The 17,665-nt window shown below is 43.2% G+C and overlaps 3 protein-coding genes across 3 annotated transcripts in view; 2 read left to right on the top strand and 1 right to left on the bottom strand.

Annotated features, from left to right (window-relative positions):
- The first annotated feature begins 1,395 nt into the window (after window positions 1-1,395).
- On the top strand, window positions 1,396-5,926 carry ddx20 (DEAD (Asp-Glu-Ala-Asp) box polypeptide 20). Its single transcript, XM_068749360.1, has 11 exons — window positions 1,396-1,591; window positions 1,839-1,933; window positions 2,266-2,434; window positions 2,522-2,636; window positions 2,804-2,946; window positions 3,141-3,279; window positions 3,476-3,534; window positions 3,681-3,763; window positions 3,856-3,961; window positions 4,500-4,601; window positions 4,710-5,926. Exons 1-11 carry the CDS (start codon window positions 1,396-1,398, stop codon window positions 5,825-5,827), a joined length of 2,325 nt encoding a protein of 774 aa, XP_068605461.1. The 3' UTR covers window positions 5,828-5,926.
- A 290-nt stretch (window positions 5,927-6,216) lies between these two features.
- LOC137908673 (5-hydroxytryptamine receptor 1D-like) lies at window positions 6,217-8,339 on the top strand. Its single transcript, XM_068753097.1, has 3 exons — window positions 6,217-6,281; window positions 6,475-7,384; window positions 8,184-8,339. The coding sequence occupies exons 1-3, from the start codon at window positions 6,217-6,219 to the stop codon at window positions 8,337-8,339; spliced, it is 1,131 nt and encodes a 376-aa protein (XP_068609198.1).
- A 2,915-nt stretch (window positions 8,340-11,254) lies between these two features.
- kcnd3 (potassium voltage-gated channel, Shal-related subfamily, member 3) overlaps window positions 11,255-17,665 on the bottom strand; it is a 74,620-nt gene continuing 68,209 nt past the window's right edge. The window contains exons 3-7 of the mRNA XM_068746309.1: window positions 15,219-15,320; window positions 13,107-13,139; window positions 12,879-12,971; window positions 11,728-11,987; window positions 11,255-11,429 (exon numbers count right to left, since the gene is read on the bottom strand). Of these exons, the coding sequence (XP_068602410.1) occupies window positions 11,255-11,429; window positions 11,728-11,987; window positions 12,879-12,971; window positions 13,107-13,139; window positions 15,219-15,320 (663 nt within the window). The remainder of the gene's footprint in view (window positions 11,430-11,727; window positions 11,988-12,878; window positions 12,972-13,106; window positions 13,140-15,218; window positions 15,321-17,665) is intronic.

The following is a 17,665-nucleotide window of genomic DNA, read 5'->3' as shown; positions in this document are numbered from 1 at the left end:
GAAGCGATCCAACGTCTCCAGTAGAAGGACTACTTATTTACCCAGAGTGTGACAGTATGTAGCATGTACATAAATGATCTCTTAGTCTGTATATACAAATGTGTACAGGTTTGATATGGCTATTGACACTCTGGATTTTTCTTTTTTGGTTTTCTTTGATGAAATTCACAGCAATATTTCTGTAATCAATAATTATTGCATTTGTGTTCAATTAGAGAGGGAGACGTGACTGTGATCAAACTGTGAGAATTGATTAAGCTGGTGAAAGTTTTTTGTTTTTTTTCTGTTCAACATGCTGGACCCCAGAAGGGTGGAGTGAAGTATCGTGTTGCTAAGGAGCATTACACATTGATTCGTTTGATTTCTATCAATGAAAGCCATAAAGTTCACATATAGAAGAGAAAGCTATGTGTGAAAGGCGTGTGCACCATGTTTGAGCACAGACCTTAAATTGGATGTGTACACCCAATAAAAAGATTGAAAACATGTGGTCATTTTTTTTCTTGTCATGTGTCAGGGGAGATAGATACCGGTAGGTAGATAGAAAGAAAGAAGAATACATTTATGCATGATCAACAATATCCATGACACTCAGTAAGTAAAAAGCAGTGACTCCCCAATTAGAAAAGGCTTGTCTGAATAATAGTTCTGTCTTCCTTTTTCAAACTGTTAAATAACATTTACAACAGCCTCCCGGGTTTGAGTGTGCTAATCTGTTAAAAACAGCACTAGTTTGACCAGCTACTAAATGTTTCTGTTGATTTGGATATTCAAAATCAAGCATTTTTTACCTACATTCCTGCATTTGACTAAAGTAGGATCCTGATTCATTGACTGTATTATTTTGCCATTGCTACTTTGAACACAGGTAATGTATTTGAGTTATTTGCCCAGCAGTGTGCATATAAAACAACTAAAATAAATAGTATAGCTCCTATAAACAAAATTTAACCTGTTTAACCTGCAGACATTACCGGTACATGCGTTTGGCCTGTAAATTATTCATGTCAGAGCCATTCTCCTCCCATGCACCAAGGGGCAGTAGAGGCTGAAGCTGCAGCCATTCTCCTCCCATGCACCAAGGGGCAGTAGAGGCTGAAGCTGCAGCCATTCTCCTCCCATACACCAAGGGGCAGTAGATGCTGAAGCTGCAGCCATTCTCCTCCCATACACCAAGGGGCAGTAGATGCTGAAGCTGCAGCCATTCTCCTCCCATACACCAAGGGGCAGTAGATGCTGAAGCTGCAGCCATTCTCCTCCCATACACCAAGGGGCAGTAGATGCTGAAGCTGCAGCCATTCTCCTCCCATTCACCAGGGGGCGGTAGAGGCTGAAGCTGCAGCTACAACACACGTTAAAGCCGCTACGTTTGGTGACCGGCGGTAAACAATAAACATGGCTGCCTCCGTGAAGAAAGCTGCCCACGATATACAGACGCGGAGTCGGACTGACGACGTCCTTCTCTCGGACGGGATCGACTTTAACTCCCTGCTGCTGTCTCAGGCTGTGCTGGACGGACTGTCCGCATCGGGCTTTCAGAAACCTTCCCCGATCCAGCTCAAGGCGATCCCGCTGGGCCGCTGCGGGCTGGGTAGGTTTACAAAGACGCAGGTCGCTGCAGAATAATGTGGATGTCCCAAGAAAACGCAGCATCAGCATAAAACTCTTGACTCTGTGGAGCAGATGGGGCTAAATTACATTGGACTTGAAGTAAACGCATGCAATTGGTCAGATGTTTTAACCGTGGACAAGAGACACATGATTTGCTGCATTCAGAATTGTGATCTTTACTATTCCGAGGATTTGTGAAGCCCTAAATTTACCATGTGCTCTTTCAGATTTGATTGTACAGGCAAAGTCTGGCACAGGGAAGACATGTGTGTTCTGCACCGTTGCCCTGGACTCTCTGGTTCTGGAGAATCCTGCAACGCAGGTGAGTAGATTGCTCAAGATTACCAGTGGAATATGGATTAGCTTTGCTATTGTTGTGTGCATGTTCATAAAAATGAAAGTCTTTGCCTTGAATAAAGAATAATGGGAAAGAAATGTTCAGAAGAGAATACAATTTCGTTTTATTCTTAAATATATACCACAGTTTTGAATCTGTTGGATTAAGTGGATTTAGTGATGAGCTGCAGCTGTAATCTTATTAGTCGGAAGTTTTATTGATTGAAAACTACCCAGAATGGAACTTTAATTGGCCCCCAATCAAATCTAAGTGACTGTTGACATTCTTTAAAAAGACGCTCTTTCCTTCATCGGCAGGTCCTCATCCTGGCTCCTACACGGGAGATAGCGGTGCAAATCCACTCGGTAGTCATGGCTATAGGTTGTGCCATGGAGGGCCTTGAGTGCCATGTTTTCATCGGGGGCAGGCCTGTTAGTCAGGACAAAGCTCATCTAAAGATGTGCCATGTAGCTGTGGGTTCACCTGGTAGGTGTAGTTCTAGTCCATGTGGAGACATTTCCTGCCATGCTTTTATTTTGTGTTTGAACTGTGCTCCTGTGTTTTCGTACACAGGCCGTATCAAGCAGCTCATTGAGCTGGGCATGCTGTCCACAGCCAGCATCAGGCTGTTTGTTCTGGATGAGGCAGACAAGCTGATGGAGGAGGGCAGCTTCCAGGAACAGATCAAGTAAGACCGACCGACGCATCTAGAATCATACAGCAGGCTGGTGAAACCCAATGGGTTCCAATAAAAACTCTTTAAAAATCTGTTGACATGCGGTACTGTATATTTAGGTGCATGCTTATTTGTAAAAAAAAAAATGTCTACCCATCTCTTCTGCACCGTGTTTCCAGCTGGATTTTTTCCTCTCTGCCTGTCAACAAACAAATGCTTGCACTCTCCGCCACATACCCAGAATCCCTTGCTCGACACCTTACCCGCTACATGAGAGAGCCTACGTTTGTCAGACTCAATCCCGGTGACATGGGCCTTAAAGGTAAGATCCTGGAAGAAAACGTTTGCATTCTTAAACGGTACAGTATCAGCGATTATCACTCTCCCAGCTAACAGACCTCGATAGATAAAATTATTACATGTCAAAGTTGTAATGTGAAATAAAATGGCGCTTGAATTGACACCCCCCTTCCCCCGCCCCCTCCCCAAACATGCTGTCTTTTCACTTCTCGTCAGGTCTGAAGCAATATTACAAGCTGGTGCAGTCCCATCCTTTAGCGCACAAAGTATTTGAACAGAAGGTGATGCACTTGCTGGAGCTTTTCAGTAAAATCCCATTCAACCAGGCCTTGGTGTTCTCCAACCTACACACAAGGTAATGCATATTAACCTTTGTGTTCTTCAGCCTGCATGCGTTTCCTACTTTTCTGCAAATGGAGCCTTATGGCTTTGACTAGAGTGATAGCGCCTGTTTGTGGTTGGACAAAGCCTGACTTCAACCTCATCCAGAAAGACATTGTTTGACAAATTGTGTTTGAAATGCACTCACTCGCGTTGGACTGCTCCCACAGAGCTCAGCATCTGGCAGACATCCTGTCCTCTAAAGGCTTACCTGCTGTGTGTATCTCAGGTAAGGTGACCTTTTTGAAATGCATCTTTTTTTTTCTTCTATATGTGTTCTTGTTATTTTTATCATCAAACAGAATTTTCAGAGAGGCTGCCTGTCATCACAGAGCTGATTCCAGTTTGATGTAACTTGTGTACTGATCTATACAGGTGGTCTGAGTCAGGACCAAAGACTGGAGGCAATGTCCAAACTGAAGCAGTACCAATGCAGGGTGCTCGTCTCCACTGACCTGGTGAGAGGAACACGTTTTCTCCACCCGTCACTGGTAAAATTCATGCATCACTGATCACCTTGTTGTTTTTGCTCTGTCCTTCCTTCCACCAGACGTCCAGAGGAATTGATGCAGACAAAGTAAACCTGGTGATAAACCTGGACGTGCCGCAGGACTGGGAGACGTATATGCATCGGATTGGAAGGGCTGGTCGCTTTGGTTAGTCACAAGGACCGGCAATCGCAGCAGAAATGAGCACATTTATCCCAATTAAAAAAAAAAAGACTCAAATAGCTGCTTCTTCTTTTTTGCCTATGGAGAGGAGGAGAAATTGCTTTCTGCATTCTTTTTATGCTTGATGAGTAGAAGGAACAGATGCAGCCCATTTCTTTTTATTGTTGTGCCACATGTAGAATCCCTTTCTCTCCTGCTGGCCTGTTAGTCGTGTAAACGCTGTTTCTTTCCATTTACTCGAGCAGTGAGGTTCACGCTTTTTAAAGCTAGCTCGAGCCTCTGAAGTCGTTTTCGTATCCACTTTGAAAGGTGAATAGGTTCCTGATTGATTGCATTTAAGTAGAATGGCCCAGCTCTACATTGTCTTTGGAAACAAATGGTAATTGAGTCGTGGTTTGCACACACTGTTCTTGTGCCTTTACATGAATGTTTGAGTGCAAGTCTTGTCATCCATACAGTTGTAGCCTTTTATTCCTTCCTGCTATCTGAATAGGTTTTCATCAGGATGACAATGTATTTGCAGGCACTAAGGGGCTGGCTGTTACTTACTGCTGCCATGGTGAGGAGGAGAACAAGATGATGGCCATCGCTCAAAAGTGCAGCCTGAGCTTGTCCTTATTGCCCTGTAAGACTTTCCGTGCAGCATATGAGCGGTTTTCATCTCTATAACAATACAGGCTTTGTTTAAATGCAGGAGAAGTGATTCCAAGTCTCCTCTGTCTTTTCCTTTCAGCCGTCATAGAAGCGGGGTTCATGGATGAACCGTGTGACTGGGATGTGTGCACGGAAGCAGCCCCTCCAGGCCACTTATCCCAGGTCTCTTCCAAGATGGAGAAGAAGAAGAAGATCCGTGCCAAGACAATCAGGGATCAAACTCCAGAGCACAGCTGTCGAAGTAACCCAGTTAACACTTGGGAAGAACCTGCAGAAGAAAATCCTAGAAAAGTTTCTCCCGTAAAGGAATCTTTCTCACAGAGCCCTCCCCAGACGGTGCCGACTCGAAAAGAGCTGCAAGATGCTCTACCAAAGATCCCTGCTCTGAACTCGTTCAAGATGTGCAGGTCCAGGTTTGTGGCCTTTGAGGAGGCAGAGCGTGACTTCCAGACCTTTATTACCACAGGGTTGGGGAGAACAGTGGAGGTCATCAGGGAGTTTAGAGGACAGGAGGACGGAGGCCTCCACGAGGAGAGCAGTGGACATAAAGAGTCTGTGATGCTGCATGACGATGCAGCGCAAAGCTTAATAAGAAATGGAAAACGGTGGCGATCTGACTTGACATATCCGAGGTCCATTTCTGAGTCTTCAAACTCACAATCTGACAAGGACGATGGTGAAAGCAGAGTATTTGGTAACCCTCAGAAAGAGGCTGAACAAGAATCCGACGTGCCAAAACCAAAGGCAGACATCACCAAACCCAAACCATGTACTTCCTCCACGCCTCAAATATATCCCCAGACGACTAGAGCTTTGTCTCAGCCTGTGAGATATCAATCGGTACCGGTTGATAAATCGAACAGGCAACCTAATCCGACGGCATTTTCTGCACAGAGCAGCAGAAACAAATCAAGAAAGGCTCAGGAAGAGCCTGGAAAATGGCACGAGAAGATTTCTGAAGAGGTGAAAATGGCGAGGACTAGGGACAAAGAAGAGCATGACGAAGAGGAACAGAGTGATGAAGAGGAGTGGAGTGCTGAATCTTACTGGAGAGCCAGCTACAGAGCCTGGAACGATTACTATGCCTGCATGTCTCCTCCAGAGCAAGGTTACCGGAGCTACTACAGTGTAGCCCAGAACTGGATGGCAGTCTATCGAATGAACGCCGTCTACGTGGAAGAACTCCTGAAATCCTGACTGCTGTCCGAACGTCTGCTGTAACACGTTACACTTAAAATGTATTGAATGTATTTTTCAATGAATTCATGCCATTTACTTTCCCAATAAATCCCCAACATATAGAACATGTTTCTGAGCCCTTTTCTGTTCATGATCTACACGTTCATAGAAAAACAATTTTGTATTTACACATCGGATAATTCTTTTCCAACGTAGAGGCCATTCACATCACTATTCCTTATTGGTCTACCTCCATCCTTAAAGTGGCAGGGGCAGAAATTGGCCAATTATCTTTGATCTCTTCAGCAAGGTCAGCTGTCTCCAAACGCTCCTGATTACTCCTAATCAACCACTCCCTGCGTTTCACCCAATCAGCACCAGGCAACACAAAGACAAACACCCCTTGAATGAATCAAATTGGAGGCCCACTTCACCGCCTGTTGACCATCAAGGCTTTTGGGGGGCTGCAAAGGTGCAACACGCTGGTGTGGACGATATAAGATACAAGGTGAGGTGATGGACACGCACGCTTCCAGGAACCAAACGTCAGCGCACTGTGACGCTCTCACGGATACGTTGTTTTTATTTTTCAACTGTTCGGTTTTAACCTTGACCTTGGCTTTGGGTTTGCCGGGGAACCTTTGGATTTGTTGGGTTGTTTTCAGGACCAGGAGCTTGCAGACCTGCAATAATGCCTTGCTGGTCAGCCTGGCCGCCAATGACCTCTTGAACTGCTCGGTGTACACGCCGTTGCTGCTATTTTCCTTTCTGCATTATGGGATGGACAGCCAGGTTTCAATGCCCGTGTGCTCCGTGCAGCAGTTCACCTATGCCCTGTGCAGCTGCGTCCAGCTGCTCACGCTGGTCGGCATCAGTGTGGAGCGCTTTCAAGCCATCGCCTTCCCCTTTCAGAGCGAGAGGAGGAAAGCAAGGGTTTGTTACTGGATCCTGTTCATCTGGGCGTGCGGCATCATATTGGCTGTAATCTCTCTGACTCTTCCCAAAGCGACGCTCTTTTATATGCTCTGCCGCCTGCACGCAGATAAGTTTACCAATGAGCATCTCACCTATTGGGATCCATTTGGGCCCTACATCCTGGTACCAGTGTGGGGTCTTTCTCTGGCTGTTATCATTGTCCACTATGCACGGATACTCAGAGTTGTAAGGCAGCACCATAAGAAAGTGCTCCATCTGGGAGTCCAGCTTCAGCCAGCGGTGTCGGCCTTGGACTTTGTAAGAGCTCACGTGCCTGTGGAGCAGCCGACTGCAGCAGACCGCGTGGAGACCCTGCCCCGTGTTGGCTCCAGCAGCCCACTGACCACCCGCCACACAGCGCTCTTGGACAAAGCCGGTGTTCCCCATACGAGCTCGTCCCCAGGAGGCGAGTCAGGGCAGCCTCCCGAGATCGTGGGCGCAGTGTGTCTTCTGACACCTGAGGTCAGACAGAGGGGGAAGGCGCAGATGGAGGGCAGACTGGCCCAGCGTTTTGGGTACATAATGATCGCATTCACGCTGTTGTGGCTGCCAATGGTGGTTATTTTGCTCATGAGCATCATCTCGTGGGAGACGGATAAAGTGAGTGCTTTAAAAAAAAAGAAGCTATTTTACAGTTATTGCCTGTACACTAAAGTTTTATGCAATATTAAAGTGTAATACTACATTTTGGACTGAAATATTTCACTTAATGTGTTTTTTATTTGTATAACTTTATTCAATGGTTGCTACAGGTTGTTTTTTTTAGGGTTGTTAAACTATGAGTGACCAAATACTTTTATGGCCTGGATATTAAGTAAGACAAAATTATATTTATTGTCAGTCAGTTTAAAATTCTTAATGATAATAATCTGAAAAATATACATCTTAAACATCTTAAATTATCCATGCAACCACTACAAATACATGGCCTTTAAATAGTGCCAATGTATATATATATATTTAAGGCTATTATGCTTTCTATTCAGTACACAGGGAAGATCACTTAATCATTTATAATTGTAAAAAAAAAACATCAACCATTTATGTGAATGGTCATATCTTGAATCATTTTTAGTAATAAAAAAATAATAATTTGACACTAGTCACAAGTCTGAATCATTATTTCACCTTTTTTCTTAAAAGCCCATTTTCTATGATGTTTAAATATTCATGATTCAAACCTTGAACATATCTTAGCTCCAGATCAGACTTTACTGCATGGTTGATCTCATGGGGATCCAAATGTTTGTCCAAGCATTTGAATGCCATTAGAAGTAAAAAAAAAAAAAAATCATGGCTGTATAAATCTTCACTTGATGTTACACTCCAGCTGTCACCAAGAAACAACTTAGAGGAGTATTCTGTGTCAAATTCTCTCTCTCCATTTTACCCCCGACAGTTGCTGATGAAGCTCGAGACATCGGCGATGGTGCTGACGTGTGTGCAGGCTGCTGTGGATCCTGTCATCTACACGTTAGTCACCAGACAGTTTCGCTCTGAACTCAGGAAGATAGTTGCTTCCATCCCAGGATGCTCCCTAAAATTGAAGGGCTGATGCAATGAACATTTACATCAAGTGCTTTGAGATGTAGGAATAGCACTGGTGTACCAAATGCACACAATAATTTAGAGGCAGGTGACAAAACAGAGCCCACAGATTTGGTATTTGTGGCAGATATAGATGTTTTATCAGGCGGTTCACAGTCGGGACACAAGACAAGGTCATAAATAATATCCAAACACCTGACAAGATACGCACAGCAGTAGTCTCAACAATGACAGGTGACGTAAGAGGGCAAAGCAAAGAGAAAGAGTAAAACTGACTGCAGCAAAGGAGGACAGAGAAAGAGAGAGAGAGACAAACACAATCACAGAACTCTGCTTTTGTTGCTTTTGATTTGAAAACTTGCAATCCTTTGACACGTCGAGCAGAAATATCCATAGATAGCAGGACAAAGTGTGTCATTTGGAAGTGCAGCTGAGACAAAATAATCTTTATTGAAATCACTAATGTAGCAGCAAATAAAGAACGCAATTGTCATTACCTATTGTACGTCACACCCTTGTTGTAGCTGACAATAGAATCTTAATGTCCGACTTGACACTGAAGACAAAGTCATTCGTCTTCAATCCCACTTTTATTATTACAATGAAAAAGCTCTGCTTACCTGTATTTGACTCTTTTATTTTATTTTTATAACTTCCGGTAAAGTTGTATACAATTTGACTAAACACTAATACTGGGTCTAAGCAGCTCTCATTGGATACAGTAATAAATGATCATCAATAGTTCTAGATCACTCATGGGATATCCAGACTTACAAGTCACCTTGTTTTAACTCTACTATTACTATTGCCTTTGGGCTGATCGAAGGAATCTCACGTCTTAATGCACTGATATGGTCTAAATGATGTTATATATAATTCCTGCTATGATCATGATACGTTTTGTAATTTTTAATACAAATACATGTGTACTAAATTGTATAAATTAGCTGAGTTTTGTAAATGTCTTTGTCTTAAGATAATTAAACACTTTTCTAAAAAGACTGCTATGCATCTTGCTGATAGTTTGACAGTTTATTTGGAACGTAGCCCTCTTCTACTGGAAAAAAAACTTTGCGGGCAGACATACTATTAGACCAATTCCAGTTTTGTTTTTGAAATATGCTCTTGGCCGATAGCTCTGTCTGTGTGCTCTTGATCAACATTTTATCTATATGGGGCAGATGTTGGTGAATTTTCTGTTGTGACTGAAGCTACTCTGCCCTGTTGTATGCTTTTCCGAGGTTTCATCGATCTAAAGACAGACCTTACCTTCTGTTGGATGCAGAATCACACTCAAGATGACAAATGATAACCAAGAGAAAGCTGTATGGAAGTTAGCAGAGCTAAAAAAAAAAAGAAGGGTTCATATTTAGCATAAATAAAGATTGTCTTTAAAATATTAAAATGAAATCTCTGGGCTGTGATTGAGAAAACAGAGTAGCACAGAGTAGTAACAGTTTTTCTTTTTAGTGACAGACATTTGTGGATAGTTTATCCAGTGTCCTCCATGTTTGTGGGCACTGTTACAACAGACTTCCTGCTTTATAACATAAATACAGTCCTTTGAAACACCACAAATTACAAACACCAAGCTTCCTAAACACATAGAGTTTACATATGTTGAAAAATGCCTGCAGAATTTAGGAAGGGAAAAACATTGACAACTATAAAGGCTACTGAAAGTATACTGTTGTCAACACACGAGGTGGGAATACAACAGGACAACAACAAGAGAGAGAGAAAGAGAAAGATGCGAAGAGAGGAATTGAAAAAGACAGACTGAGGGAGAGCGAGAACAAGAAAGACGGCTTCACTGGTTCTGCCAGAAGATGTTGAGATATTACAAAATATTCTATTAACAGTATTCACAATGAACCCAGGGTCAAGACAGATTTGTGTCAGAAATTCTCAGCAAGCACCTTGTGCTTTTTGTTGTGGTGGCTTAAAGTCAATATATATATATATATATATATAGTTTGGGTTTCTTTATGGATTAATTTATTGAGTTGAAGGAAAGAACAGGAGGCAGAATTAAAAAAAACTAGGGTAATAAAAAATGTGTTATCCGAACAAAATAGGCACATACTATGTAAAAGGCTTGTAGCTGAGAATTTTAGACAGAAAAGTGTGCAGCGCACCCTCACATTGGCAGTCAAATATACCATATACTGAGCCGCAGAGACTTCCAGAAGAATTGAAACGCACGTTTTCAATCAACTGAGGCATTCACACACACACACTCACCTCTCCTATCCAAAATGTCACAATTCCTCTATCAAAAAGTCATATTCACAAATAGGAAACTCATTCGTAACGCCATCAAATACATACTGACCAAGAATTTCAAGTGGAATAATATTTAGACCTGAAAAGGAATGGTGGAATATTCATCTATCAGTAGCTGAGGAGACCAAAATGTCAAACAAGGCAGGTTGAATGAGCGGGAAAACACTTCTCACATCGTTCCTTTTCCCCGTTGAGTCGGCTTCCTTCCCCCTCGTCATTCCTGCTTAAGAAGACTTTAAGAGTCAAGCTGAAGGAAAAACATAAAAAGGTGCTTTGTGCACAGTGACGCATGACTTACTGCAAGGGGGGGGGGGGGGGGCTCATCTCTGACATTTGGGAGACAGATTCTCACCCGCCTACTTTCACATTCACTTTTCCTTACACAGACACAGACACAGACACAGACACACACACACACACACACACACACACTAATTTGAATATACTGTATCTAAAAGCCAACCTCCATCCATAAAGGGAGTCCATGTCTTTACAGTACATGACCAGCAGATGGGAGGCTCCACCATGGCCAGACTCGTACTCGCATCGCCATCCGTTCCAGTCCTCTTCTGTCCCTCAGTCTGTCTGGATGAGTCTTTGTCTGCCTGTCTGTGTGTTGCTCCTGTACTCTAATTTTCACAGTGCAGACACCTTGACAACATTCTGGTGGATGGGGCCCGCTGGCAGACGAGCATCGCCCTCAGGTGTGGTCACTGGTGGTGTGGGAATACTGATGATTGCTGTGGTAATCTGGCTGCCCTGGCAGTTCAGGGGTGCTGGCTCATCTATGCGCATGTTCAGACTGGAGCGGCTGTAGGAAGGAAAGGAGCAAAGACGACGAAGGCGTTGGATAGTTCTCGAGGTGTGCAAATTTTGGATTAGCCTGGGACAGCTTGGAGAGGATTTAGTAAAGTTTTGAGAATGGTTCTGGTACCGGTACATAAAAACTGAATCAGAAATCCTCTGTCCTTCAGCAACTTACGTTCAAGGTCAAAGTTTCTCTTAAAGGACAAACATGGTTTCAGAGAAGGCCATCAGTGGCCTCTGAATACAAATATCAATTAAAAAAACAAATGTTTTGCCTTGTTTCTTGAAAATATTAGGCTCACCTGGTGCTGAGGGGCCGGATGTGGATGGTGCTTAGCTCCTGCAAGCATTGTTGGTGTGTGTGCATGTGTGTCAAAGACTGTATGTGTGCTGGAGCACTAGCGTTTGGTAGAGGGGTGTGGTGCTTCTTGCTCCGGTGGGTGCAGCACGTGCCCGTCATGCCATCTTGGCTTGAGAGGGAGGGGCTTCTGGACGGGTAATTGTGCAGCCCCGCCTCCAGGTAGCTCTGCTGGTAATACTGTTCATCCACAAACTCGTGGTTCTGGAAATGTAGACAAAGAGAATGACACCGGCAAAGGACAGAACACACACACACACACAGAGAGAGAGTAAAAAAAAAAAGATGTGACACTCGACTCACAATATTTATATTCATGACCCTGTCCTATATATGGCTTGCTCGAGCTTGTCATTCTCTGTTTCATAGGGTCAGTAATTCCACTGAGAATGTGTGTGAGAGTTTGCACAGACACGGCAAAAATATATTTTAGAGTGATGGAGCTTGGTTCAGAATCATATTTTTCAGTAGTCAGTGCCTTAATCAGACCTTTGATTGTAACAATGGATCACAATACTGCTCGAGCGTGAAAAGGTTCCAAATTAGGCTAAAGTTGAATTACCTTTCTGTTCTGGTTGACTGCTCTTATCGGCATTGTTTTCAGCAGAAAAGCCGTAACAATTTTAAAAGTTACATAAACCCAGAGTCATGATGCAAACAGATGAGGATAGTGTCTATCTGCTGATCAAAGTGGCACATTTGTCAGATTAAGAGCCAGATATTTCCATCAGGAGTTGTTGGAGCTCAAAGTGAATGCTGAACTGAAACCAGGCAAAAACAGACAAAGATGCTATGTTGGGTTTGCAGCTCATTAAGGCACTCTTACTTACCTGCTATTTTAGGTTTGACTTTGCATTATTCTCACCTTCATGTGTTTCATGTTCACAATATATTTATAATAATAAGCCACAGATAGATATAAATGTCTGAAAGTCTGTACATTAAATTCACATTTTAACTTCTACAAAACACATGTTCTTTTTGTGTGGCTTAAGATAATGCAAAGAGTGTGTGTGTTTTGCTATGATTTATCCTAAACGGAAATACTGCTGTGTGTCTTTGTGTGTGTGTGTGTATGGGTTTGCACGCACTTACAGTGGTCTTCTCCAAACAGTGCAGTAGGTGGTGGTGCTGACTCTCTAATAGAGAGGTAGACTTGCTTAACTGCTGCTCCTCCTCAATGGAACTCTGTACCACACACACGCACACGCGCACGCACACACACGCGCACACACAATGAATAAGTGCATTGCAACTTCTTCTTTAACAAATACACTAATCTGATGTTGGAGGTGAACGGCTGGCCGGCTGCTGTCTCTGTACCTGATCTGAAAGGTCCATCTTGTACGGGAGTTTCTTAAGTTGGAGGAGGAGACAAGAGGAGGACAGACAGGTAGAGTTTTACTCGTGTTCATAAGACAGCACTGAGAACAGACCTCGGTCGGGCCAGGAGTCAGACATGGGGAACATTAGTATTCTGACCCGGAGGCATGAATTTTAACATCAGTGGAGCCAGACCATTGATGTGTGCTGGAAGACGGATTTCTAGCACAGCTCAATCCTAATGGCTATGCAGTACTTACAATTAATAAAAATCTACATTATGACATTTTGCCTTCATCTCTGTTATTGCAAAGAGCAGCTACAGGACCAGTTCTTAATGATTTGTTTCCCACATATCCATTTGTTTTTCCACGCGTTTGTGTGTATCCATGCATGAAACAAGCCGGTGCTATTTCTAGTTCCTGTCGTAATTTGGCTATGAGCTCATTTCTGGGTAGCGGTGAGGTGATTCAGACAAATAGTGGACTGCTGAGCAGTGTTGTGAATCCTCCGAGTAAATAAAAAGGTAAATACAACATAAACAACATTGGACTGTAAAAGTTGAGCAGTTCATCTGCTCATATTTGTGCATGTGATTATTATTTCCATAAGTCACTTCACTGTCAGGTTTAATGACCGTATAATCTTTATTGTATATGCATACAAGAACTTTAATAGCTTTAATTACCATAAATTCTACTTCTTAGGTAATATTTGAAATAAATGCACTATTAATTTTAGATTTTGCAGAACAGGATTTTAATTGTAACATTCATATATATATCCCAGTAGAGTTTGGGGAAGAGCCAGTACTCAGATTACATTCTTTATAGCTGCATTACATTGGCCATAATATCCTGACTGAGCCTGTAAAAATGTCCCGTTAGTATAGTGCAGAGTGTCATCATTGATCTTGTCAGTGAAGCAATGCTTTAGATATACTATATGGACTTGCAGCGGGTTGCATCAGTGTCTGCTGCTAGAATCTGTAGTTGAACTGTTTATAAAAACAAAGCCAAAAACAAAAAATCCTGCACTGATTCCGCACCGCATCGCCAGAAGGGAAGTCAAATGCCATGTTTGGAAGATTTACACCAGCAGTTTTCTTTGGTGGTTTAAAAAGAAGCTTCTTTGCTGAGAGGGTAAACTCCTGCACCGATGGCTGGGTTCATCTTAGCCAGCTCTGCTCACCTGTGTTTGTGCTGCTGAACAGTACCTGACACAGTGTTAAAGCGCAGGTGTTTAGGCTGAGTTATTTCTGTTTTTCTCCATACAAGAGACTGGAAGGCCGTATCAGCAGTCTGTCTGGAGGCAGCTCAGGCCCATCACCCAGGTGGCCACCAGATTCTATCTACAGGGACTTAAAAAGCACGGTCTGCTGTGCAGCAAAACACATTGTGCAGCACATGTTGGATAAATTACGGCTTTGGAATTATATTTAACCCTTTATGGGGCAAGTGAGTTTTCACATGCATTCCAATGAGTGCCCTAGAAACCATTTATTGACCAGACACCTAAATTAGATGCAGGTCTGGTAGCCCTTAGCAGTACTGAAGTACAGAATGCTGCATTCAAACTTATGCGTGATGAAATGTGACATAAGACTGCAGAGCTATACAGATACAGAGAGCGAGAGAGAGAGAGAGAGAGAGAGAGAGAGAGAAAGGGAAGAAGCACATGTTTTTATTTTTGCGCTGAGTCAGCCCCAAGCCACTATAAAGCTTGTGAACTGCAACATTTTAGAGAGGAGTGGAACATCCTTGAGTTGTGTTTACATTTCCTGCTGCATTGCCTGAAGCCTGTTCTTCGGCTGGGCAGCTGGGCTCCGAGATGCGCACATTAGGGGAGCATTTAAGCAATGGGATCACAGTTAGCAGCTTTGATGGGACACTGGGTGAATTCTAGGAACTGATCATTTAATGAGGGGCAAGCAAAGCCAATGGCTCTGAATCCCCAGAGCAATTTTTCCAAGGAGAAGCAGAGGTCAAGCTCTCTGCATCGTGACGTCAACAAACACGGACAGAAAAATCTCAACATGTCATATGAAGTGGGATCATCTCTAGGATGACACAAAACGAATTGCAGTGTCTGAGCTTGAGAGGTTGATCTTACTGTAAACTCCAGAGCCTCGTTGAACAGCCCGTTGCGCTTACTGTGGAGGAAGGCGTTGGAGCTTCCGGTCTTGGATATTCGAATTCTGGCCAGGCGGGCTTTCTACAAAGAGTAAGAGATCACAGAAGCCATCGTTAGTTAGTGTCTAACCATATCTTCGATGTATCATCCTGACACGCCCCGATGATTAGGGATATAGCACTTTCATAGGCTTGATATTGTAGTTGAGATCTCAAAGATCAAATCCAACATGAGCTACTAAAGCATTCACTCTGATGTTCTGTGATAAATTCACTCTGATCCCATGTGGTACTTATGCATCATTCAGGGAGACTACTCGATAACACATTCCTTGGGTTGAAAATAAGTAGAGAGGCAGCTCGGAATAAATCCTGTATGAGTCAAACAGCTCACTCTGATTCTCTCTTTGAAGTACTGCGCTAAGCGAGTTTTAATTTCGCATAATAAATCAAAAGGTTTGTCCAGAGCCACGGCGCTTCGAGTAATTAGTGTTGTTTTAAAAGCATCTGGAGTCATCAAACCTGCACAGCAGACTTAGTGCACTGTCCAGTCTCTTGCTCTCTCGGCCTCTTTCTCTCAAGCTGTCAAATCTCCCCTGTGCGGAAGTCAGCAAAAGAGATGAACGACAAGGAGAAAAGGAATACGAGGAAGAACACTATGGCCCTTGGAGGGCATCCTTCATACATCAGTGGCTTTGACAAAGTGAAAGGATTCTGTGCCAACAACCTGTTTTTTTTTAAAATCTCAAGCAGAAAACACATGTTCTGCTGTTTGTGTGAAAATTGGTATTTTACATAGATTTTAACAATATAATATCTATGCAACCAAATAGTTGCTTTTACAGAATAGCATGGTGTGCATCGTCTCTCCCTCACTTGCCTGGCAGTTTTCTATCAAAGTCAGGAATTGAGTATCAGGATGGTGGAGCTACAAGTTGCATGTTTCTGTTGCTCTGGTTTCTGCATTTTAAAATAGAACGATGGAGCAATGCGAAAGGAACCTGTAGAAAGATAACGTGAGCCGTGTAATTGATGGGTGAGACGGAACGCTGGTTTAGTAGGGGGCCCATGCACTGCTGGGGGGGGGGGGGGGGGGGGGGGTTAAATGACTGTCTGGAGATGTGTTTGCTTATGCATACATATACGAGTCGTATTGAGAAGTGGAGACACCTTGCACAGTGAGAGTATGCTAATATATGGTAATTCGAGTAATTCATTTAAAGCAGGGTAATGTTTGTTGACCTGCAGATAGTTCACGCTGTGATTTGGTAACCTGCATGCCAACCAATCAATAGCATATGTAGCACAATGCTAACTTCCTTGAACGTCCACCATCTCTTTGTGGACTTATGCACGTTTTGGCTGGTACAGCATTCCCACAGACCTTTGGGATAACCGCTCTTTATGTTCTGGCATGGGGCTCAACCAATGGAATTGTATCTCAGGTGTCACTATGCAAACGGGAGCCTGCAGTTGTGGAAGTGGTTGCCAGGCAGCACAGGATAATGGAAGAGATATTAAGAACATGCCCTGCAAGATTGAATCGACCTCCGTAGTCCCATGATAGATTCCTGGGGCCTTCGGGATCCTGTGCTTTCAAGCAGAACCATGGTGTGACAGAATGACACTGAACTGCTGCTGAGGCATCACTAAGAGCAGGAATAACCGGCTCGCGGGTTGCGCTGGAGCATGTCCCAGCAGTCTAAGGGCGAGAAACAGGGTACACCCTGGACAAGCCGCCAGTTCATCGCAAGGTCATTCAGACAGACAATCTTTATCTCTCTCTCACTCTCTCTCTCACACACACACCCCTACGGATAATTTAGAGTAACCCAAGTTGGATTTGAACCAGCAACTTTCCTGCTGTGAGGCAACATCACTGCAACTCTGCTGCCCTATGAGGTGTAAACATTTGACAGCTGCCACTATTTATTATGAAATTCCATCCCACATGCTTCACATGATGATGTGTTTTATAGTGAAAAATAATGTTTTTTAAAGCATGTTGATAGTAGTTTTTATTGACTAGGGGGGATATCAGAAACACTCCTTTTTGCCTCAGTGACTGGTCTATCTGATGGACAACAGCTGGCAAGTGCAGGCCTGGCACAGGCAGCCAAAGCAAACAAATTCAGGCTGTAGCTTACAAGTAATGGGCAGACAGTTTGTCGTTGGCAGTGCTATTGAAGAGCGAAGACAACTATAGCTTTTAAATAGTGTGTGTAAATGTGTGTCGGCTGTTATTTGTAGGTATATTTGGTGTTTACACAGTAAACATGCTGGTCTGCAAAATAATGTTCTCTGTGCATATTTTGCTGGTTTGTTTGTTGAAGTAGGTGTGGAGTAAATTGTGTGTTTATTTTTCAGTTGAATAAGAAAGGGATTTCTATCAGGGATACTAATTTGCATGTGTTATGTAACAGGCTG

This window comes from Brachionichthys hirsutus, chromosome 2, assembly GCF_040956055.1.
Source record: "Brachionichthys hirsutus isolate HB-005 chromosome 2, CSIRO-AGI_Bhir_v1, whole genome shotgun sequence".
Taxonomy (NCBI): Eukaryota; Metazoa; Chordata; class Actinopteri; order Lophiiformes; family Brachionichthyidae; genus Brachionichthys; species Brachionichthys hirsutus.
Note: the sequence above shows the minus strand (reverse complement) of the source record. Positions and strands in the feature narration are given on the sequence as shown.

Coding starts and splice junctions, on each gene's coding strand:
- ddx20 (XM_068749360.1), top strand. CDS start 1,396: ATGGCTGCCTCCGTGAAGAAAGCTGCCCACGATATACAGACGCGGAGT. Junction 1,934..2,265: donor TGGAGAATCCTGCAACGCAG/GTGAGTAGATTG, acceptor CTTCATCGGCAG/GTCCTCATCCTGGCTCCTAC. Junction 3,535..3,680: donor ACCTGCTGTGTGTATCTCAG/GTAAGGTGACCT, acceptor TGATCTATACAG/GTGGTCTGAGTCAGGACCAA.
- LOC137908673 (XM_068753097.1), top strand. CDS start 6,217: ATGAATCAAATTGGAGGCCCACTTCACCGCCTGTTGACCATCAAGGCT. Junction 6,282..6,474: donor GCTTTTGGGGGGCTGCAAAG/GTGCAACACGCT, acceptor GGTTGTTTTCAG/GACCAGGAGCTTGCAGACCT. Junction 7,385..8,183: donor TCTCGTGGGAGACGGATAAA/GTGAGTGCTTTA, acceptor TACCCCCGACAG/TTGCTGATGAAGCTCGAGAC.